We start from the raw sequence: 23,632 nt of genomic DNA, 5'->3' as shown, positions 1-23,632 counted from the left end.
ATTAAAGGCAAAAGGAGGAGGCAGTAGAGGATGACAGTTAGATACCATCATTGATTGAATTGACATGATTTTGAGCAAACTCCAGGAGATAGTGAAGGATAGGGAAATCTGACACGCTGTAGTCCATGGAGTCACAAAGAGTCAGACACAACTCAGTAATTGAATAAAAACAAATTACTATAAAAAATGCCATTTGAATTTTAACAGAGATTGCACTGAATCTGTAAATTGCTTTGGGTAGTATGAACATCTTCACAATATTGTCTTCCAATTCATAAACACAAGATGTCTTTCCATTAATTTACATCTTTATTTCAGCACTGTCTCAGTTTTAGTGTATAGATCTTTATCTCCTTAAAGTTTATTCTCATCTTATTCTTTTGATACTACTTTAAATAGGATTGTTTTCTCAGTTTCCTTTTCAGATAATTTATTATTAGTGTATAGAAATGCAACTGACTTATGTATGTTGATTTTGTATGTTGCATCTTTGTTGAATTTGTTTATTAGCTCTAACTGCTTTTTGTGGAGTCTTTAGGGTTTTCTATATATAGATCATGTCATCTGCAGAAATGATTTACTTCTTTCTTTCCAGTGCTAAGGCCTTCTATTTCTTTTCCTTGCCTAATGGCTCAGGCCAGGACTGTATCTATATATCTACCATTACTAGTGAATTTTATACTTTAGTGTACTTTTAATCACTGTTTAAGGGCTTCCAAGGTGGCACAGTGGTTAAGAATCTGCCTACAATGCAGGAGACATGGGTCTGATTCCTGGATTGGGAAGATCCCCTGATGAAGGAAATGGCAACCCATTCTAGTATTCCTGCCTAGAAAATTCCAAGGAAAAAGGAGCCTTATGGGCTACAGTCCATTTCATTTCAACTTCAATAACTCCCTTTAGCATTTCTTATAATGCAAGCCTAGTGGTAATGAACTCCCTTGGCTTTTGTTTGTATGGGGAAATATATCACCATTTTTGAGGGATAGTTTTGCTGGGTATAGTGCCCTTGTTTGGTAGTTCTTTCCTTTCAATACTTCAAATATATCATCCCACTCTTTTCTGACCTGCAAGATTTCTGCTGAGAAATCCATTGATAGTCTTATGAGTGCTCCCTTTTATCTGACAAAACCTTCCTCTTGCTGCTTTCAAAATTCTCTCTTTGACTTTTAACACTTTGATTATAGCATGTCTCAGTGTGGATTTCTTTGGGTTCATCTTACTTGAAATCCTTTAGGCCTCCGGGGTCCTTCCCAAATTTTGGAAGTTTTTAACCATTATTTCCTTGAATAACCTTTCTAACCCTTTTCTTCTCTCTTCTCCTTCTGGGACTCCATAATACAGATGTTGGTCTACTCGATGATGTCCATTAAGTTTTTTCACTCTTTTTTTTTTTTACTCTTCTGACTAAATTATCAAAGATCTCTCTTCAAGTTCACTAATCTTTTATTCTGCGTGATCTAGTCTGCTATTGAACTCCTCTGATAAAATTTTAGGTATTTTTCTCCTCCAGTACTTCTGTTTCTCACTGTTTTTTTTTTTTTTTTTTTTGTCTTTTTGTTAATAGCCTCACTTTGTGTCACTTTGTCCATGCATTGCTCTCCCATCCTCATTGCATATCTTTATGACAGTTATTTTGAAATCTCTGTGAGGTAAATATTTTATCTGTTTCATTAGGTACAGTTTTGGGAAATTTATTTTGTTCTTGTATTTGAGACATATTTTCCTATGTCTTAATTTTTCTTGACTCTTTGTGTATAGTTTTCCTATACCCAGCAAAACTATCCCTCAAAAATGGTGATATATTTCCCCATACAAGAGTCTTTGGTTCTTCACAAAAAGAACCACCTCTCCCAGTATCCACAGACTGGCCTTTTACAGGAAAAATTCCTTACCAGTCACTTTGAGCAAAGATTCTAAGAATCCCTCAGAATCTTTATGTTAGCTCAACCCACCATTTTTGTTCTTAGTGGAACCTAAGTATCTAGGGTATGAGATTTCCATCATTGCTGATACAGGCACGATAGAAGCCAATCTTGCAGGCAATCCCCAGAAAACCTGCAGTGTTGTATGTATGATCCAACCCTTTCCTTACCTAGGGAGAAGCTGTGATCAGGAATTTTTCATCTGCTTATTCTATGCTGGCCAGGGGTAGGGACTATGATGAATGATTGTGTGCTAAAACAAACCACTTGCTTTGTTTTCAGTGTCCCCCAGGTGTCTAGAGTATGCCCAGTCCATCTGCATTCTGACACAGATGAAACAGAAGCTAGTATTCTGGGCAGTCTTCAGCAAATTTGGAATGTTGGGCACAACAGTCCAACTCCTTCCCTATCTAGAAAGAAATTCAAAGCTGGAGGGTTCCTTCTGATCATATGACACTATGTCAGGAGCTGGAATTATGGTGAAAGGGTATTTAGAATTTTTCTACCAGCACTGATGTGGCTCATTTCATGGTTACCCAGGGTACAAGAGCCTCTTAAGTAGCTGCTGGACTTATCACAAAAGGAATTTGTTCATGTATTACTGTTGAGTCAGTGTATCTATTGGAAGAAGGAGGGTCCATTACTTTCTATTCCACCTTCTTGCTGGTATCACCTCATCTGCTTTTTAAGACATCCATTTTATCTACTTTTATCTTTTCCAGGAATAGTCTAAGCTCTCAAGAGTATCCATTATCTTTCCAGGGAAAGTAAAAGGAATGTGAAGGTCAACAGAAATCCATACTTAATAATACTAAAGTTTTTCATGACTTATGTGTACTTACACCTATAAATCTTATTTACAATAACATTCATTTACTTTGATATTATAAATATGAAGCACAGCAGCCTTAGAAATGCTTTAACAAATTAGATAGTATCATTTAGCAGATGAATATCAATTAAAGGTATTCAACAGAAACTTTGAAGATTTTTCTTCTATAGAGATTTTCATTATCGTGTTAAGAGGTTAGGTGTGTGTGTATTTAAATTCAACAACTCTTCTTGTTATCATGTCCTAATGCTAAATCTTGACTTTTTAGTCTTACCAAGTCTGAGTCTCCCCCAGATCTTACCATCTAGTGCCCCATTTACAAAGTTTTCAGACCAAAAACACTTAAGTCAAGGATGACTCTTGCATTCCCACATCTAATTTACTAGTATGTCAGATGTGATCTATCCTTAGAACACAGTTTGAATCCAACCATTTCTTATCACCTTCACAACCATCACCCTGGCTCACATTATACCCCTCACCTGGACTATTACAATGGCACCTAACACAATAGCTTTTTTGACCATGACTCAGTAAATGTTTTATATTTCACTCAAGCACACACACATGCACCTGGCTGAAACAAAAATTTTATTAAATAGTACTTACTCTTCCTGTATGCAAAGTATTCTGATGTTTTGTGTTTATTTCTTTAAAGGGTTATAATCCAGTAAATTGATTTCAAGATATCTAATTGGTGATCTGTTATTGAAAAAAGCTCTTCTCACCTGTCTGTTTTCACTTTTGCCCTCTATAGACGATTCTCTACCTGGCAGCCAGAATGAATGTCCAAAACATAAGTCATATTATTTCTCTGCTTATAATCGTCAATGGCTTCCCATCTACTCAAAATAAAACCCCAATTCCTAAATGTGATCTGCAAGGCTGAGGACCTGACCTCTGCTTATTTTTCCTACCTCATTGCCTACCACTCCCCAGCACTCACCCCACCCCTGCCATGCTGACCCCTTGCTGCTGTTCAAACATACCAAGCTCATTACAGCCCCAGGTCCTTTCCACTGACTATTTCCTCTGCCTAGAATACTCCCCAAATCATCACATATCTCACTTTCTCACTTCATTTATCTAGTTAACTTACTATTCCTCAGACAGACCTTTCCTGATCATTCTTTCTAAAATTAGGTCCTTATGCCCCTGGTCAGTCTTGGTCTTCTTATCCTGTTTTAATTCTCTTCATATCACCTACTGTTCCCTGGAATTGTACTGTATAATTACATGTTTGTTTATTATCTGTGTCCCTTAATAGATGTTAGTTTTACGGAGGTAAAGATTTCCGTCTTATTTTCTATAATTCCCTAGTGTTTAGAGGGGGGAAAAGTCCGGCAAAGAAGTGGCACTTGGATGTACAAAAGCATTTTCAAATGATCACATGCTTTTCTCACCAAGCCCTCTAAGGGTCTTTTTTTTTTTCTTCCACTGTTTCTTGTTGCCTCACTCATCTCTTTCCAATCCTCAGCACTGGAACTATCTGTTTTGCACCTGAATGAAGGCTTTCTCCTCAGCAAACAATTAACTTCTAAAAGCTTGCTTTTAATAAATGTTTCCTACTTCATCTAAACATAGAAGTCTCTCTCACTCCCACAAAATACTTCACTCATGTCCTTATTCACAGTTAAGACCTATAGCCAAATCATTTTGTGTGTAGCCACTTTGTAGTTTTGTGTCTTTTAAATTATGTTTAGAAGGCAGGAGCTAAGCCATCTTTACATTGATGAGCATTATTTTGCCCAATGCTGCTGCTAAGTCACGTCAGTCGTGTCCGACTCTGTGCCACTCCATAGACGGCAGCCCCCAGGCTCCCGTCCCTGGCATTTCCCAGGCAAGAATACTGGAGTGGGTTGCCAGTTCCTTCTCCAGTGCATGAAAGTGAAAAGTGAAAGTGAAATCACTCAGTCATGTCCTACTCTTCACGACCCCGTGGACTGTAGCCTGCCAGGCTTCTCCGTCCATGGGATTTCCTAGGCAAGAACACTGGAGTGGGTTGCCATTGCCTTCTCCTGCCCAATGCTAGGTTGAGCAAAATACTATTATATTATGCTCAGTCATATCCGACTCTTTGCAGCCCTATGGACTATTGCCTGCCAGGTTCCTCTGTCCATGGGATTCTCCAGGCAAGAATACTAGAGTGGGTTACCACTTCCTACTCCAGGGGGTCTTCCCAACCCAGAGATCAAACCTATGTCTCTTAAGTCTCCTGCATTGGCAGGCAGATTCTTTACCACTAGTGCCACCTGAGAAACCCTAATATTATATTAGATTTTAACAACTAGATGGTGGGGGATTGATAGTTGAAAGAACATAGGTTTTGAAGTATACCATATCTGGGCCTGATCCCAGCTGTCACTTAACTCCACCAGGATGATGTCTCTGGAGATAAACATAGGTCATATTTTTAGCACTACATGGAACACAGTGAGCTTTTGACGAATCACACGTACTGTGATTTAACTGGGCTGTTTTGTGTGTCTAATAGGATCACAGAGAATATTCACTTACTCCAAGATGACTCTAGTGCAGGCCTCTCTCAAAATAGTTCTTCTTTGCTAAACAGAAGAATTTCAACGCTCCCTTTTGTGGAGATGGTATCTGTGTAAGGAAACTGCATATCTACTTAACTGCATATCGCCTTTACCACTATGGGGAAGTCTGGGCGCCTGGCTTCTTAGGGAAAGCAAAAGATCATCTTTTTGATAGTTCCTCTTGGTATTAACCTCTCTCTGATATCTAGTTTCCTTATTTGGGGGCAATAAAATCGTTTCTTCTTGCTATTCTCTTTAAGCAACTATGCTAAGAATATTTTTTTCTTTTCACTTCATTTCAGTTGCAGTCATGTCTGATCCTTTGCAACCCCATAGACTACAGCACACCAGGCTTCCCTGTCCATCACCAACTCCCAGAGCTCGCTTAAACTCAAGTCCATCGAGTTGATGACTTGATGATTTTTTCTTTTAATTTATTCTAATTTCAACTACACCCACATTCATTTATCCAGTCAAAAAGCATGTAAGTGAATGCTCAGTAAAGTATCAGCAGCTATATAAATAGTGATTAACAAAAGATTTAATCCCCATCCTTGTTTAGTATTTAGTATGTTTAGTTTACAAAGTGCACACATTTCAAGAGTTTTCCAAAAAAAGCATAAGAATTAAGGTAAGAGGAAGGATAAGATTGTAAGTCATTTTATATTTAGTCTTCTATTCCCTATGACTTCTTTTATTTGAAATTTAATTGACTAGGGCCCAATGCAAAGCGTTGTATACTGAGTTGGAACATAAAGCCCAGTGGGATAGGAGTCAACAGACCCAGCAGCAAGTCCTTCCAATAATAGAGCTATTCATTTGTTGTTGTTGTTGTTCAGTCACTCAGTCATGTCTGACTCTTTGAGACCCCAGGGACTGCAGCATGCCAGGCTTCCCTGTCCTTCACCATCTCCTGGAGCTTGCTCACACTCATGTCCATTGAGTCGGTGATGCCATCCAATTATCTCATCCTCTGCTATCCCCTTCTACTCCTGCAGTCTATCTTTCCCAGCATCAGGGTCTTTTCTAATGAGTCAGCTCTTCACAACAGGTGGCCAAAAGATTGGAGCTTCAGCTTCAGCATCAGTCCTTCCAATGAATATTCAGACTGATTTCCTTTAGGATTGATTGGTTTGTTCTCCTTGCAGTCCAAGAGACTCTCAAGAGTCTTCTCCAACACCACAGTTCAAAAGCATCAATTCTTCAGTGCTCAGCCTTCTTTATGGTCCAACTCTCACATCTGTACATGACTCCTGGAAAAACCATAGCTTTGACTATACAGACCTTTGCTGGCAAAGTAATATCTCTGCTTTTTAATATGTTCTCTAGGTTTGTCATAGCTTTTCTTCCAAGGAGCAAGTGTCTTTTAATTTTACGCTACGGTCACCATCTGCACTGATTTCAAGCCCAAGAAAATAAAGTCTGTCACTCTTTCCATTGTTTTCCCATCTATTTGCCATGAAGTGATGAGACCAGATGCCATGATCTTAGTTTTTTGAATGCTGAGTTCTAGCCAGCATTTTCCACTCTCCTCTTTCACCTTCATCAAGAGGCTCCTTAGTTCCTCCTCACTTTCTGCCATAAAGGTGGTGTCGTCTGCATATCTGAGGTTACAGAGCTATCCATATGTTTTCCATTAATAACTCAAAACTTGATCAATTCAGTTTATATTCTTTTGCTTCAGTCCTCTGTAAAATTATGCAGCTTTGTGGAATGATCTCTAATGCTCCTTCTGGTTAAAAGAATTCTATATTCTGATTCCAAACTCCTTCTCTAGGAAAAATAACTCATTGTTTGGGTTTCCATAGATTTCAAGCTTACTACTTGCAATTTTGAATATATAGGTCAATCTCACACTATTTCACAATTCAGAATTGTCAAACAAAATGGTACCCCTGAAAAATTGTCACCTGAAATCAATGCATACAACTTGAAAAAAAGTAAACAGAATGCCATGGCAAATTACAAACATGTTATATACATAAAGTAGGGGTCTCTTATACATAAAGGATCATCACCTGGAAAGAAATTCTTTTCTGAAATAAAAATATTCCAGCCTGAATCTCTTCAAAATGTCTATCAATTTGGCAAACTCTTTATCAAGGGATTCTTTATGGTTTCTCAAGTCGTTCAGCATTAAGATGCAAAGATTTAGCTTCTCCTCCATGATATATCTGAATTCCTATAAGAAGAATCACAAAACAAGTTCCACTGTTCCAATGTTAAATATAAAGAAATAACAGGCAATAGAAAATGTTCTGGACATTCCAACACCAGCAGCATTCACTGTTATTGAACTCTAAAATTCTAATCGAACAGATGTCAATTCTCAGTTGCCTAAAGATGGATGATGCTGTGGACTGATGACCCCAATTTAACAAGTACATATTGGGTACATACAGTGTGCCTAAAATTGAGCTTTGTTCTCTTTTTCTTAAGATAAGTGGCCATTTCATCAATAATCACAGTAGCTTTATTAATAGAATAGAATGGGACTAGGAAATGCAGTAAAATCAGTATTTGTTGATTACCATATTCAAAACCATATTAAAAACCTTTTAAAAAGGTAAGATTGACAAAAGGGCTGATATTAACACTCCAGAGTTTTCAACATTTACTTCTTGCTTTAGCTTAACTTAGGGGGCTGATAGATGTTAGGAAGTTGTAAAGTACAGATAGTAAGTTATGAATAAATTTAAGAGATTTCTTTTTATATGTTTCCAGTCTAACAAAACTTGGGAATAGCTACCTAAAATGTTTCCACATTCTGATATTCTGCTAACTTCTGGTATAATAAAACTGTCAAAGTCTCAAAAATAAGATTCTTCTGCACAATAATCGTTCTATCAGAGAGAATTTTGAAAAGCCAAGGAAAAATTCAAGCTTAGACCAGCCAGTTCTCACAAGGATTCAAATAAAATACACTATTAATTTACATCTTATTTACTGTTTGTCTCTCCAATGCATATCCCATATCCTCACACTCACTCACACTTTTCATATCATATACACAACCTTATGCACACCCCCAGATGCAAACTCTACACACATTGTCAGAATAAGAAGGCATAACACTGCAATGAAATCTTAGAAATGATACTGTGTATAATAAGTGCTACCTGGGTTTAGAATGTAGAAGATAAACCAGGAAAATCACAAAATTCAGAACACTTACAGTAAGCTTGTTCTCCCACTTTTCTTTCATAGTAATCTCTGGATTAGTTACCCACAGTAGAAAATGATCAATTAGTGTTTCAACTTCAGAAACATCTTCATGCTGAAAAAGAATTCCATACCTTCAAATAGGAATTCAGTGAAAGGCATATAAAAAGAAGTAATTTGGACAAGGTTTAATATAGGCAATTTAGAAAGCCATCAGAGAGAATTCCTTATTATCTAATGCCACCCAGTGACTTTCCTTTATCCCAGGATGTTGCCATGCGAAGATGCTAACTCTCTACTCTACATATGCTGAATAAATCAGTTAAAACTATTTTCCAGAACAACACCTACCCATTTTATTCCCCTCTCAAATAGAAGGAAGCAAGCATTTTCATGGATATTTTTTCATTCATTAAATTAATGCACAATGCTGGATGCTTGGGGCTGGTGCACTGGGACGACCCAGAGGGATGGTGTGGGGAGGGAGGAGGGAGGAGGGTTCAGGATGGGGAACACATGTATACTAATTAAATAATTTTCTATTAAAGAAAAAAAAAGAAAAAAAATCAATATGGAAATTATCAAAAAAAAAGAAAAAAAAATAAAACTCAACATTCAGAAAACGAAAAAAAAAATTAAATATTATCTACTTTTTATTTTCTTGGGCTCCAAAATCACTACAGACAGTGACTGCAGCCATGAAATTAAAAGACGCTTGCTACTTGGAAGAAAAGCTATGACAAACCTAGATAGCATATTAAAAAGCAGAGATAACCACTTTGCAGACAAAGGTCCATATAGCCAAAGCTATTGTTTTTCCAGTAGTCATGTACAGATGTGAGAGTTGGAGCATAAAGAATGCTGAGCACCAAAAAACTGATGTTTTCAAATCATGGTGCTGGAGAAGACTCTTGAGAGTTCCTTGGACTGCAAGGAGATCAAACTAGTAAATCCCAAAGGAAATCAACCCTGAGTATTCATTGGAAGGACTGATACTGAAGCTCCAATACTTTGGCCACCTGCAAAAAGTCAACTCATTGGAAAAGACTCTGATGCTGGGAAAGATTAAAGGCAGGAGAAGAAGGGAGCGGCAGAGGATGAGACGGTTGGATGGCATCACCGACTTAACGGACATGTGTTTGAGCAAGCTCTGGGAAACAGTGAAGGACGGGGAAGCCTGGCATGCTGCAGGCTATGGGTCAGACACGATTTAGTGACTAAACAACAGTGTGCTTGACACTGTGAAAGGAACTGGAAATACCTACATGAAAATGCTGCTCTCAGCTTTCTCTGATCATCTAGGATTCCCAGGCAAAAATCGAGATAGAGAGAGACTTTCCTGGTAATCCAGTGGTTAAGAACTTTTCTTCCAATGCAGGTGACGGGGGTTCAATCCCTAGTTGAGGAACTGAGATCCCACATGCTACAAAGCACGTGCACCACAATGCTTGAGCCCTCTTGCCACAACTACACGGCCCACGTGCTCTGGAACCCACGTACCACAACTAGCGAGAAGCTCGTGTGCCACAACAAACGATCCCTTGTGCTACAACTAAGCCCCAACACCCAAAAATAAATGAAGAAATGTTTTTTTTTAATTAAAATGGAAAAAGAAGTACTAGTCATTAGCTAGAAGGAGTTCAATAGTCTTCAGCCCTCTGATATTAAAGATTAACTTGTAGGGAATATAAGCTCAAGCAATCTATACCTAATGGTCAGCCTGTTAGTCCTGATTGACCCAGAATTAGAAGATGCACATTAGGAAGATTTGAGAAAAATCTTTTCATTTCATAGTAGGATATATTTTGTTCTCAACACATAGATACGCCTGTGCTCAGCAAACAGGCTGTAGGTCAGTTATCTGTAGATCTTGCTGGCCAGTGAAACAGCATACGATATGCAGATGTTATACAATACCAGATTCTGAAGCGTAGCTGTGAACTCCACTCCCTTTTGTTCAAGTTCTGTCAGTAACAGCAGCATTTCTTCATCCATTATCATGTCCAGAGATGACAAGCTGATTAAATTGCACTGCCACTCAGTTTCATTGTTCTGAAACAATTACCAAAATGTCCACAACCTTGTCATCCTAATAAAGAATATTCATTATTTTTATTTTATGAAAATGATGCCCATGGGTCAATGTAATGATCCCCATCAAACACTCTAAATTATCTTATGAAATCCTCATGCATGCATGCTAAAGTCACTCAATCGTGTCTGACTCTTTATGGCCCCGTGGGCTGTAGCCAACCAGGCTCCTTTATCCATGGGATTCTCCAGGCAAGAATACTGGAGTGGGTTGCCATGCTCTCCTCCAGGGGATCTTCCTGACCCAGGGATTAAGACCATATCTCTTACATCATTACATCTCTTACATCTTACCTGCATTGGCAGGCGGGTTCTCTACCCATAGCGCCACCTGGAACTACTTCTACACACCACCCCTCCCCAAACTGCTCATTTCCTCTCTTGGATGCCTTCAGCTTAACATTTACTCATTCTTAAAGGACACTCATATATCTAATAGATAACATTTACATTTACATGATATAAACTTCTACAGCTCTAATTTTATGAAAAGAAGCAACAGGAAAGAAATTCTCAGAAAAAGAAAACTGCTGGTCACGGGAGGGTGCATTCAACAAATCCCACTGAAAACAGACTGGTGTCTTTGTCTCTCTTCCACTCATAGAAGATGCTCTCAGATGATGTTTCACAAAGCAAGTTTCTCATACTTCTCTCCAAGTCTCTGCGTCCTCTCATACTTTAGATATATGACAACAGCACGTTTAACTTCCTCCTTGCTGTCAGTTGGAAAAAAGTGATTGGGCTCTTATTCCAGATTCCAATTAGAAGGCAAAGACTTCCTAATCCAATAGTGAGATAAACTTCAGCACCAGAATGTTGCCAGCTGTTTAACCTCTGTTCAGAATTATAAAACTTTACAGGCTGGCATCTTGGCATCACTATTACCTCAGAGGACAGGGGATAAAAACACATCGCTATGGTAGATTAGCCACCATGTCATTCAGTCTGGCAGTTCGGCTTGGTTTCAAAAGCACACTAAAAAAAATGACGCGTCTTTGCAACAGAATGTCAGGAAAGCACAGTCCTCAGCAGAATGTTCAAGATTGCCTGAGAATGCCTTAGGTGAAGCAACATATGTCGCCCTGCATCCTTGGCAGGAGATATTCAAATGATATTTGCCCCAAGGACATTCTCTCCTTTCAAGGTTATAGCACAGCTGTCAACAGGAGGACATTCTGGACAAATCTATCATCTACCAACATGGGAAGACCATCCAAGTAGTGAAAGAAAGCAATCTGCCAGAAAACATTCCCTAGCATTCCAAGCACACAACTGGAAAGTGCAAAGGAACAAAAATATACTAGGGAGTCAGGTTCCAACATTGCATTCACAAGAAGGCGTGTGACTGTTTCCACCCCTGTTGTAAAGCACTACCAACAGGCTGGAGGTTTTAAGGCGCTAATTCATTTTGCTATTTTAAAATTAACCCCAAATATATAAAAATGCTAATTTATGTTCAGAATATAATAATCAGTGTCATTAATTTAAGTCGGTACAATTATATTCTCAAGGAAAGAAATTTCATGTTTCTGCATAAAACAATGTAAATGAAACAAGTAAATTTTTGGTAGATACATTTACTTTGGGACTTGAAGAAATACTAAAAATAGTCCATGATCTCTACCACAATCTTTCAGACCCCAGGCTGGGGATCACTGCAGGTAGTCCTGAAAAATATCAAGATAGTAAAGATTTCTTGAGAATTCCCTGGCAGTCCAGTGGGTAGGATCCCATGCTCTCACTGCCAAGGACTTGGGTACGAACCCTCCTTGGGGAACTAAGATCATGCATGCCATGTGGCCAAATATATGTGTGTGTGTGTGTGTGTGTGCGCACTGTATCTGTGTGTATACAAATATATCAAGATTTTTAAAGTCCAGATTCACTGAACACACATTTCCATACCCCATGCTGGAGTCTCACTATAGTTTTCAGCCATAACTTGAAAAAGATTCATTCTTCCAGGATAAGAAACTTTAGACTTAGGTTCCACAAACTATCAGTGGAGTCCCTCAAAATGTCATGGGTGATCTTCAGCAAGATACAGACCTTTACTTAATAGCAAGCTATTGCACATGCTGATTGTTTTTGTAAAGGTTTCCATTTGATGGTAATTACCTACCTCTGCAGACTGAGCAAGAATGAGTTCGCAGTGTAGCGATTTTACTCCTTCAGAGTCGACACTTTTATGCTCTCCACTGACATTTAATTGCATTCCATTTCTTAAAAAAAAAACAACAGTAGTCTGGTCTGGTTAGGTATGCCTTATGTTTTAAGTCACAAGAATAAGATTTATTTATCACCAAACGGTAAGCACTTATGTGTGCTGTATAAGGACGTCATAAGGTACGTAAGACTACAGAGAGAAACAGAGGTAGTCTTTGCCCTCCAGGTGCTGCACACACTAGTGATTCTAGGTCGTTGCAACCAGGTAAGCCATACTTTCTTTTTAAGAATTGGAGCCAATAGTTGAATTTTTAAATTTTTCACTAAAAATCTAGATGTCTTGCTTTTCTTTAAACAATCAGAATATGTGGTCACACTGGGTCCATATATTCTTAATGTAACAACTATCTGGAGCTAAGCAGAGTAACACCCCGTCTTTACCTGGCTAAGGTACTTTCGTTTTCACCCCCCTAATATAAGTATGTGCGCTTACCCCACTGACTTTACTCATTTTGCTGCTTATGGACTTCTGGACTAGCATGTTATACAAAATCATTTGATATGTGTTATCATTTGATAACACAAGGTAGAGTGTGTCAGGAAAAAGGTAAAAACAACATGCCATGCATGCACTCAGAAAGATTACTTAATCTCAAGACATGAGAAAAGTAAGGGTGAGTGAGGAAGGTTGATGGAAAACGTGTGAAGGAATCTGTACTCTTAGGAGAGAAGCTGAGAAAACATCACAAAGTTACAGGAGGTAAGAACGTGGCATGTTCAAAGAACTGCACACAGCTCAGCCAGTGAATACTGTGGAGTGGGGGACACGTGACGGAAAGTCGGTGAGAGGTTACTCTGTACTTACATCATGAATTCCTGTTGTAAGTGCTGTAACTCTTGAGCCAGCTTGTTTTTCTCCCCTCGTAAGTTCTGGAATCACACACAACATTAGGCTGCCCATGTTACTCTACTGGGACATTCACATTTCCGTTTAAAATCCCCACCTTGCAAGTTGTGAGATTATTATGGTATACCTCAATAATGCTTCCATATTCTATGATCGTTGACTTAAGCTCTTCTATACTTACATCCTTCTGAAAAGTAGGAGAGAGAATTAATAGCAAATAAATGTATGAGTTTACCAAATCATATTTACTAGACTAGCAATCTGAGTCAAAGAAGAATTATATATGCCTAATGATGTGATGAGACCTACGAATCTCATGATTTGAAAATTCAGCTAGTCTGGGTTTGTGATTAAAACTACAGAAAAACATAAAGGGTAGCAAGGCCTCTATTATCTGACTGTGTTATTATGTTCTATCTTTGCCTGGTCCGGTGAAATCATACCCTGAAAGGCAATGTTAAAATCCAAGTCAAAATTTTATTACTACGGCCTATTTAAGGAAAAAAAAAAAAAGCAGTTTTTACCTGCAAAATGACCAATAAATTATAAAAGCATCCAATTTTACCCAGTTCAAACCGTATCTTTTAAAAATCATAGTTTGTACTCCAAGACCAGAGAGTACAGTCAGTGCCTGACCTGTAGTTGTGTCCCATGAATGGCATGATGCCTGGGGCCTGAGAAGTATCTTACGAGTGCTGGGCGGGAGTGCAGAGTGGTGGAAGGACTAAAGTTATGGAGGAAGTGAGCAGTCATGGCTACTACAATGTCACTACATGGGGAGAGACTGCCCATGAGGAGGAGACACAGTTGGTACCATAGTCAGTATTCTGGTCAATGTCCACAAGCTAAGGATGCCTTTGAAATGTCATAAACTGCAGGGAAAGGAAGTGAAATACTGCTCCTCCTTCCCCTTCCTGTCTTTGAACGTGGAAGCTTATTAACTTAGGCTGCCTCCTTTCTGTGTCTCTTAAAACCACCAAACCAGCATCGCTGTAGCCAGGAAAGTTTGTTACCAAATAGGCTATGATCATGAGAGACAAATATAAATAGAGTAATATTTATCTATCAAATTAATCAGTCAAACTAGGTAGAACATAACTCGGGATATATTGTTTTTCCCTGAAATGAATGACTGTACATTTGTTAATGTTATGAATTAAAACTTCATCATCACAGGGAGTTTCCGGTTGGTCCAACAGTTAAGACTCCATGCTTCCACAGCAGGGGCGTGGGTTCAATTAAAGACAAAAGACAAACAAAACAAAACACTTCATCACCACTATTTAGCCAATGACTGGCAAATTGGCATACTAATATTGTTGAATAAAGGAATGAATATCACCAGAATTTACAGAGGATATGTTAAATATCCCAAGTGGAAAAGTCAATATTCTTCACTCAGAAGAACAATTTTTATTCTTACAAATAAAGAAATGCCTTATGACGGAATATTAGAATCAGATATTTTAACAGGGGTGGAGTTATGCAAATATCATCGCCTTCCTCTATTACTTGGAGGGAGTCTCCAGGATTCCATGGACAGAGACAGTACCAACCTTCTGTAAACTTGCATCTGTATTAAGCAAAGTGTTTTCATACATGTGTAACTGCATCTGAAAAGAAACACATTTAGGGAAGGCCACTAGGACATTGCTTTGGTAAAAGACAATGCCACAAAATCATGGCACAATCAGGAGACATGTTTCTGAAGCATTTTTTATATGCATGCATTTTTCACTTTATAAAGAGCCTTCCCATTAGCCTCACAACAACCCTCAAGGCCAAGGTTACTGCCCTCTCTCTACCAGGAAGGAAATCAAAGCTCAGCACTATCCAGAGATTTGCCCGATGTTACACCTAGTAAGTGACAGAACAGAGCCTAGAATCTGAGTCTCCAATTTCAGCCAAGGGCTCTTCCCACTGTTTCACACTTCACATAATAAAAGGACATAGAGTGTGTTCATTTTTTGGTGAAAAGAAAAATCTAGGTAGGACATGAACACAGACTCCATATGAGCATGCAAAAGGCTCTTCCTCTTTTAAAAAACAGTGTAAAAATGTTCAAGCTTTCTTTTAGCAAAGTGAATATTAAGGATATTATCAGTTTAAACCAAATGCAAGCTTGTTGGCATAGACTCCTAAGTAGGATGTAATTGAGAAAAATGTATATTGTTTGAATGGAAAACTTGGAAAAATAATAGCATAGTCAGAAGTAGAATTGTCATCATAATCATACATGTTTGATATTCCTTTATAGTCCTCAAGGTATTTTCACATAATCCTTTCATTTGAGTTTCCAACAAGCTTGTGGATGAGGTACCCATTTAATAGATGGAAAAACTGAGATTTAAAGAAGTTAACTAATTGCTTGGGGTTAAAAGCTTTTACCCTGGAGAAGAAAATGGCAACCCACAGTATTCTTGCCTGGAGAATCCCCATGGACAGAGGAGCCTGGCAGGCTACAGTCCATGGGGTGCTAAGAGTCAGACATGACTCAGTGACTAAACCACCACTGCCATAAAGCTTTTAACTTGAGAAGACAGGATTTGAATCCACATCTTCTCTGGCTCTTACCACTAGTTTATGGCAGTTATATTTTCCAAAACAGTCATTCCTAGAATAAAATCAGTGTTTAATGTCTACATTATAATGGCTATAATATATGTATATGTACATACACACATGGAATTGAGTGTCTGCTAGGAAAAGTGAGAATTCCACATACAGATATGAATTTTAAGTACATCATCATTTCAAACATATAATAAAGCAAAAAATACTGTTCAAATAAACCATCAGAGATAACAAAAAGCATGACACAAATTCCTGAATTTAGTAATAGTCACTTTCTGTTTCCTGATAATAAAATATGGCAGATATAACAAAACTATACACTAAATAGATACTTTTATCAATATAGATTAAAAAATCATTTTTGTAAGATATAATTTCTTTATTCAATAGAGTTGAATTAAAAAATCAAGATGGACTTTTTTCCATCTCTCATTTTTTGCATTAAGAAGGTACAATAGCTGAACTTTTCCCTAACTTAATAATTTGAAAAATTAGATACTATTAAATTAGAAATTGTCACTAGAATAAAAAATATAAATAATAGCAAATGGTGGCAAGGATGTGGAGTAATTTGAACCCTCATACATAGCTAATGGAAATGTAAAATGGTATAGCTACTTCGGAAAAACATCTGGCAGTTCCTCAAAAGGTTAAACATAGTTATCATATGATGTAGTAATTTGACTCTTAGATACATACTCAAGAGAAATTAAAACTTACATCCACACAAAAATTTATACATGAATATTCATAGCACCATTACTCATTATAGTAAAAAGAAAAAAAAGTAGGAACAGCTTAAATGTCCAGCAATTGATGAATGAACAAAATGTGCTATATTCCTATAATGGACTATTATTCAGCAATACAAGGAAATGAAGCAATGATATATGCTACGACATGAATGAACTCTTAATACACTAGTCTCAGTGAAGAAAGCCAGTCACAAAAGACAATATAATGTATACGACCCCATTTATATGAAATGCCCAGAATAACTAAATCTATGGAGATAGAAAGCTGATTAGTGTTTGTCTAGTGTTGGGAAAGAATGGAAAATGACCGCTAAAGGGATTTCTTTTTGGATGATAAAAGTATTTTAAAATTGGTTTTGGTAATGGTTGCACAACTCTGAATATATTTAATACTAAAAACCACTGACTCTGAGTGAATTTAATGGCATATGTGTTATGTATCAGTAAAGCTGCTACATTAAAAAAGCAGAAGCTGTCTTTTATATAACTCAGACATCTAGAGTACAAATTTCAAAATTTATAATGAAAGGTCATTGTGTCAATGAGTCACAAACACCTTCATAAAGTAATATTAATTTGATGTAAGAAAATATTTTACCAGTATTTGAGAAGTGCTTACTTGGTGCTCTTTCTCAGTTTTAGACAAGTCCTCAATCTTCTCTTCCAATTTATATATATCCATAATGTTCTTAGCATTCTAATGTAAAGTAAGATAGTATTCTTAGATTTAGACCAAAAAAAAACATAAAAGGACATCACAAAGTCTTTTTTAGAAAGTGATATTTTCATCATTGACATCGTAATCCATTTTAAACTAAGGGACAGAACTTTAGACTTTGTCCAAAAATAACAATCTTTTTAATGTGATCATCCAGGAATATTCTCAGTAATCCCTTATTTTCCATTCTACCTGGGCCACTCACTCCCTAGACATACCTTCAGATTTGTCATTACAGCAACTGTGACCCTTCTGTTACCTTAATTGCAAAAGCATCTCCCTCTTCAACCATTACTTCTTGTCTTTCCAGATTACTTCTTTGTGCATCAACAAACCTTCAGTCCCCACTGGAACCTGCAATCCAATGATCCCACTACTTTCTCATTACCCTACCACCTTCCTATGAACTCAGTCATCTCTTGACTCAGCTTAAATTCTTTCACGGCCAATCATTACAATCTCTTACTTCCACATCCCTTCAATCCCCTTGGCTCTCCCCTATTTCTTAGTATTTTCTTAATTTCAGATTGCCATCCACTCCATGCCAGCACCTTTTCTGATAACGATTGTTAAAGAGAAATACAAATAAACCAATGGGTCACATATTAAATTTGTAAGCTTTAATCTCAAGGTTTTCTGGTGATTATATCATATCTATTTAAATGGCCATTTGCCTAAAGCAAGGATTTGCAAACTGTACCAACTACCCTTCTCCATTTTCAGAGACCAACTCTGACTACTTGGTTTTATAAATAAAGCTTTATTAAGACACAACTGAGCCCGTTGTTTTCAGATTGTCCTTAGCCGCCTTCACCTTGCAATGGCAGAAGTGAGTGGTTGTGACAAAGTCCTTCTAGCCAGGCAAGCTTAAAAATATTTACTATCATGTCCTTCACAAAAAGTTTGCCAATTCCTGGCCTATTTCATTCTTTATCTCTCCTTGAACTTCCAATACCTCCTCCAACATCCTCACTCTCAGCCAATGACTTTGCTCTGTATTTCACTGAGACATTAGAAACTATTCAGTTCAGTTCAGTCGCTCAGTCATGTCCAACTCTTTGCAAGCCCATGGACTGCAGCATGCCAGGCCTCCCTGTCCATCGCCAACTCCTGAAGTTTACTCAAACTCATGTCCATTGAGTTGGTGATGCCATCCAACCATCTCATCCTCTGTTGTCCCCTTCTCCTCCTGCCTTCAGTCTTTCCCAGCATCAGGGTCTTTTCAAGCGAGTCAAGTCTTCGCATCAGGTGGCCAAAGTATTGGAGTTTCAGCTTCAGCATCAGTCCTTCCAATCAATATTCAGGACTGATCTCCTTTAGGATGGACTGGTTGGATCTCCTTGCAGTCCAAGGGACTCTCTAATAGAAACTACTAGAAGTGAATTTTACATATTACTTGGATATATAATAAATATTTTGGGATATTATAAAGCATTTACTGACCTGAATACTTTATCCACTACTTTTGTTCCTGCTTCAGTCTAAGCCTTCACTGACTTTTGCCTGCTTTAATATTAATACAAGAGCCTCCTAATTGGTCTCCTCACTTCTTCCCTCGCCCCACAGTTGATTCTAAAGCCAGGAGCCAGAGAAATCTTGGTAAAACTGAAATTATATGATGTTACTCCTCTGCTCAAAACTGTTCAGCAGCTCCCATCTCACTCAGCATAAACAACCAGAGTCCAAACAATGCCTTTATAAGATCCTGGGGGTCCAGGTCCCCACAACTCTCTGTAGCACCTTGTAGTACTTGTTCCCTCTGCTCCAGCCACAATGATCTTGTTATCCCTTAAAAATGGTGGGCAGGCTACAGCCTGAGGACTTTGGACTTGCTATCTCCTCTGCCATGAGTGTTCTTCAAGATGAGCCTCATAGTTTTTAACCAAAAATTAACTTCACAGTTCTACTTTTCCTAACCACCCAATAAGCTAGAGTTTATAAAGTAAACCTTTATTTTTGTGTTTTTGACCACAAGGCAGGTGGAATTTTAGCTCCAAGACTAGGCATCAAACCCACATCCCCTGCATTGAAAGGTGGAGTCTTGACCACTGGACCACCAGGGAAGTCCCCTAACCACCCTAGTTTAAATTGCCGTTTTCTGTTCTTCTTCTCTCGGTGGCACTAATCTCATCTAACATGCTAGTTTCACACAGGCTATTTTGTTTAAGTCCATATTCACTTAGAATAGAGTCTATCTCCCAGTGAATGTGTGTATAAGAAGTAAATAAATGTAAGTGAATAATTGGCTTCCCCAATGGCTCAGTGGGTAAAGAATTCACCTGCAAATGCAGAACACACAGGAGATGTGGGTTTGATCCCTTGGTCAGGAAGATTCCCTGGAGGAGGAAATGGCAACCTACTCCAGTATTCTTACCTGAAAAATCCCATGAACAGAGGAGCCAGGGGGCTATAGTCCATAGGTTTGCAGAGAGTAGGACACGACTGAGTGACTAAGCACTCCATCGAATAATTACCCAAGCCATTGTGCTCTTCACAATGCATCAGATTTTTACCTCCTAAAGGAAATTTAGTGACATCTATACGCCTTTTCTAACACAAGTCAATCATCGTAATGTCATCTCATGAAGAAGAGTTCTAAGTCTCCTTCCTTCTATCTCAATTCTAAATTGGTATGCTATAATTCTTTGATGGTAGTCAATCATCTTAAATATGAGAAGAAAAATATCTTACACTGGGAACTTACTTCAAAAGCACTAGTTTCATGGAAACCTGGCCTGGCAGCTGTAATATATCTAAACAAAATACAAGATTTCTTTCCAATCTTTAGCTGTTCCTTTGCAATCCATTATGAATGTCCACTTAGGCCATGAATTGGATAACTTTTCAGATCATTCATTGCAGCTTAATAAATAACTCTAATAAACTTACATAAAGCACAACCAAAAAACTATACATAATGATTGACATTCAAAAGGTACCTATAGAGAATTTTTCTTCAAAATAGTAACTTACTAATAGCTTTTCTACCTGTTCTTTCAATGTTTTAATTTTGTTGCTTAAAAATATATATTGCATAAAAGTTTTCTTTTTTTAAAGATTTTACTAATATTTACTAATATATATAGGTATATTATGGTTAACGAAATGGCTTCACATGATTATCTTAACCTTTAAAGTAACTGTAGAGAATAGGTATTATTAATCCCTCAGAAGATAAATGGCCTTTCCAAGGTCAGACTGTCAAAGAATTTAAGATCTAGGTCTTAGAATCAATGACCTTTGCCATCTAGTTTTGTGGAATAATATTGGAAAATTATTAAATAACGTCTACATTTTCCTTCTTGATTTGCATACTGTTTAGATGGGTTAATTTCATTTCATCTTAAGTCTGAATTTCTTAAATACTATTTCCTCATGAAATTACATGAGGAAGGAAATACATGAGGAGGATTACAAAGGTAATATACTTCTGTCCAAACAGGAAAATCCTGTCTACTCTTTCTCATTTGTCATTTGACAAAGCAACCTAGTATTTTGCCCACAGGAGCCTGAAATTCGTATGATTTGAATTTCATATGAATCCAGGGTCAGGACCCATGATTGTATGATTTCCATATTTATCTGTATAGTCTGCTTAACAATTTCAACATACCTCTTCTTGGAGAATCCGAATCTTAAGAATCAGAGCCCGGTTTTCTGTCTCCTGATTTATTAAGAGAAACATAATTTAAAAGTATTTGAGAAGCTTATGAAAATAACAAATATTTACTTCCAGAGTCATCAACATTTTTTCAGCAACCTTAAATATAGCATTGACATATTGCACATAAGCCTAGTCGGAAAATATTCTCAATATGGGGTTAAGCCTTTGGCTTCCAGTTTCTTGGTATCAGTGAAAAGTCACTCTCCTCCTTGACTCAATCTAACCATGACAGAGAAGGAAAGATGAGAAAACAAAAAATAAAGGTTATGTGGTTTGCCTAAAGTTACACAGCCCTCAGAAACGGGGCTTACATGTTCTCAGTCTGACTCCCAAAGGTGAGCTCTTGGTCACTGCTCTACATGACTTCCACACAGAAGCTCCTTAGTGGTCCCAGACTGAATCCTTGCTGTAATGTATTCATAGAGACTTGCAGAGTCACCTGATACTTAGTGAGTCCAGTCTCCACATTTATTGTTGAAGCAAAAGCTAAGCTAAACTGTTGCTTGTAGGAGGTCATGAGTGAAAGACACAGGCCTGAAATTCAAGTTTCCTGATACCTTAGAGACCTAAAAATAAATCAGTCTGAATGACTTTCAGCTGACTGTCCCCCCATGCCTGACCATGGTTAGCAATGCTCAAATAGTGCTAGAGGGATTTTGAAGATTATTACTGAAGCTCCAGAGAATAGTTTAACAGTCTCCATAAAAATAATTACTTCTCTGGTAGTTGAAGCTTAGTCTAAATAATGTTTTGCTCCAAAAATTACAAGCCTGGGCTTATTTAGTGTTAAGGACTGATTAATGGAGCTAATTAGTAATCTGTACATGCTGAAAAAAATGAATGTTTTTAAAAACCTGAGAAAAAGGTGAAAGTTTGACACACAACTTTTTTTTTTTTGGAAGATGTGACTTTCAGTGTCAGATATTTATAAATTCACCTGTTAACTTCAGAAGGCATTCTAGATCTTCACAAACCATTGCAAATGTAACATTTGTAAAGAATTTTAACCCTGGTTGAAAAGAAAACAGTATTTTTTATCCTACTTATCTTTACTTTTCTAAGGGGTTACCAATTCATTCATCAGCCTATGATTTCTGATCTTTGCCTCCAAATAAACCATTTGGATTTCAGTTAAATAAACTATCCGCTGATTTCAAAGTACTTGGATGACTTACTAATTGTTTGTTCTGGGCTACAATCATGGTCTTCTGCTCTTCTGAAGCATTCATAGTAATTTTCAGTTCCTCCAGTTCTTCTTTTAACAGGTTTGTTCTCATAATAGCCTGGTGGGCACTGTGGGGGTGGGGAGAGAAGGCAATAAGCAAAACCTCAAATATAACCGTCAAAGATACTAACTAAAGCCACGGACTGTTTTTAAGCTCCAAGTTGAAAACCACTGAAAATTCAAACCAGATGCCAACAATAGTAAAAGGAAAAAAAAAATTTACTCAAGATCTTCCACAGTCCTTAGAAAGGGAAAGGACTCAGGTAGAGTACACTGGGAGATAAAGGATAGAAGGAAACAAACATATTCCTGAAGCCAAGGACTGGCATACTCCCTTTGAAATCCATCACTGGCTAAATCACACAGTTCTTTCCTTCTACTACTAAGACATAATATTAGTTAATATAATTACACAAATAGTTATTAAATAACATCACACATTCACTCAAAGCATAGCTTGTTTTCTTTTTAAAGAAACTGAATATTTCAAATACATAAGCCAACAATGGAATGGAGAGAGCCTGAGGTTAGCATTTTTTTTAATGTTACAGATCGGGGGACTTCCCTGAAGGTCCAATGGCTAAAAATCTGCACTCCCAATGCAGGTGGCCTGGGTTTGATCCCTGGTCAGGGAACTAGATCCCACATGCTACAACTAAAGATCCCACACTCTGCATGAAGACTTGGTGCAACCAAATAAATACATATACATACATATATATACATATATTTAATTTTATAGATTGATTTGGAATATGGTCAAAAATTGTGAGGGTAGGAGTTCAATGTTAGAATGCTTTTCTGTGTTTTCAAGTTAAGTGAGGACTTTTCTGTTCAGAATTTTAACATCTATGACACCTGTGTAGTAGTTTGAGCATTCTTTGGCATTGCCTTTCTTTGGGATTGCAATGAAAACTGACCTTTTTCAGTCCTGTGGCCACTGCTGAGTTTTCCAAATTTGCTGGCATATTGAGTGCAGCACTTTCACAGCATCATCTTTCAGGATTTGGAATAGCTCAACTGGAATTCCATCACCTCCACTAGCTTTGTTCATAGTGATGGTTTCTAAGGCC

At 37.6% G+C, this 23,632-nt stretch overlaps 1 protein-coding gene across 1 annotated transcript in view; it reads right to left on the bottom strand.

Moving 5' to 3' along the window:
* Window positions 1-23,632, bottom strand: part of LRMP (lymphoid-restricted membrane protein) — a 92,916-nt gene that overhangs the window by 57,935 nt on the left and 11,349 nt on the right. The window contains exons 6-15 of the mRNA XM_010856044.1: window positions 22,510-22,627; window positions 21,284-21,334; window positions 17,572-17,649; window positions 15,180-15,236; window positions 13,751-13,810; window positions 13,582-13,646; window positions 12,673-12,772; window positions 10,377-10,511; window positions 8,473-8,574; window positions 7,316-7,479 (exon numbers count right to left, since the gene is read on the bottom strand). Of these exons, the coding sequence (XP_010854346.1) occupies window positions 7,316-7,479; window positions 8,473-8,574; window positions 10,377-10,511; window positions 12,673-12,772; window positions 13,582-13,646; window positions 13,751-13,810; window positions 15,180-15,236; window positions 17,572-17,649; window positions 21,284-21,334; window positions 22,510-22,627 (930 nt within the window). The remainder of the gene's footprint in view (window positions 1-7,315; window positions 7,480-8,472; window positions 8,575-10,376; window positions 10,512-12,672; window positions 12,773-13,581; window positions 13,647-13,750; window positions 13,811-15,179; window positions 15,237-17,571; window positions 17,650-21,283; window positions 21,335-22,509; window positions 22,628-23,632) is intronic.

The sequence above is a fragment of the Bison bison genome, unplaced genomic scaffold (genome assembly GCF_000754665.1).
Source record: "Bison bison bison isolate TAMUID 2011002044 unplaced genomic scaffold, Bison_UMD1.0 scf7180017864370, whole genome shotgun sequence".
Lineage (NCBI taxonomy): Eukaryota > Metazoa > Chordata > Mammalia > Artiodactyla > Bovidae > Bison > Bison bison.
This window is presented reverse-complemented; position numbering and strand designations above follow the sequence as displayed.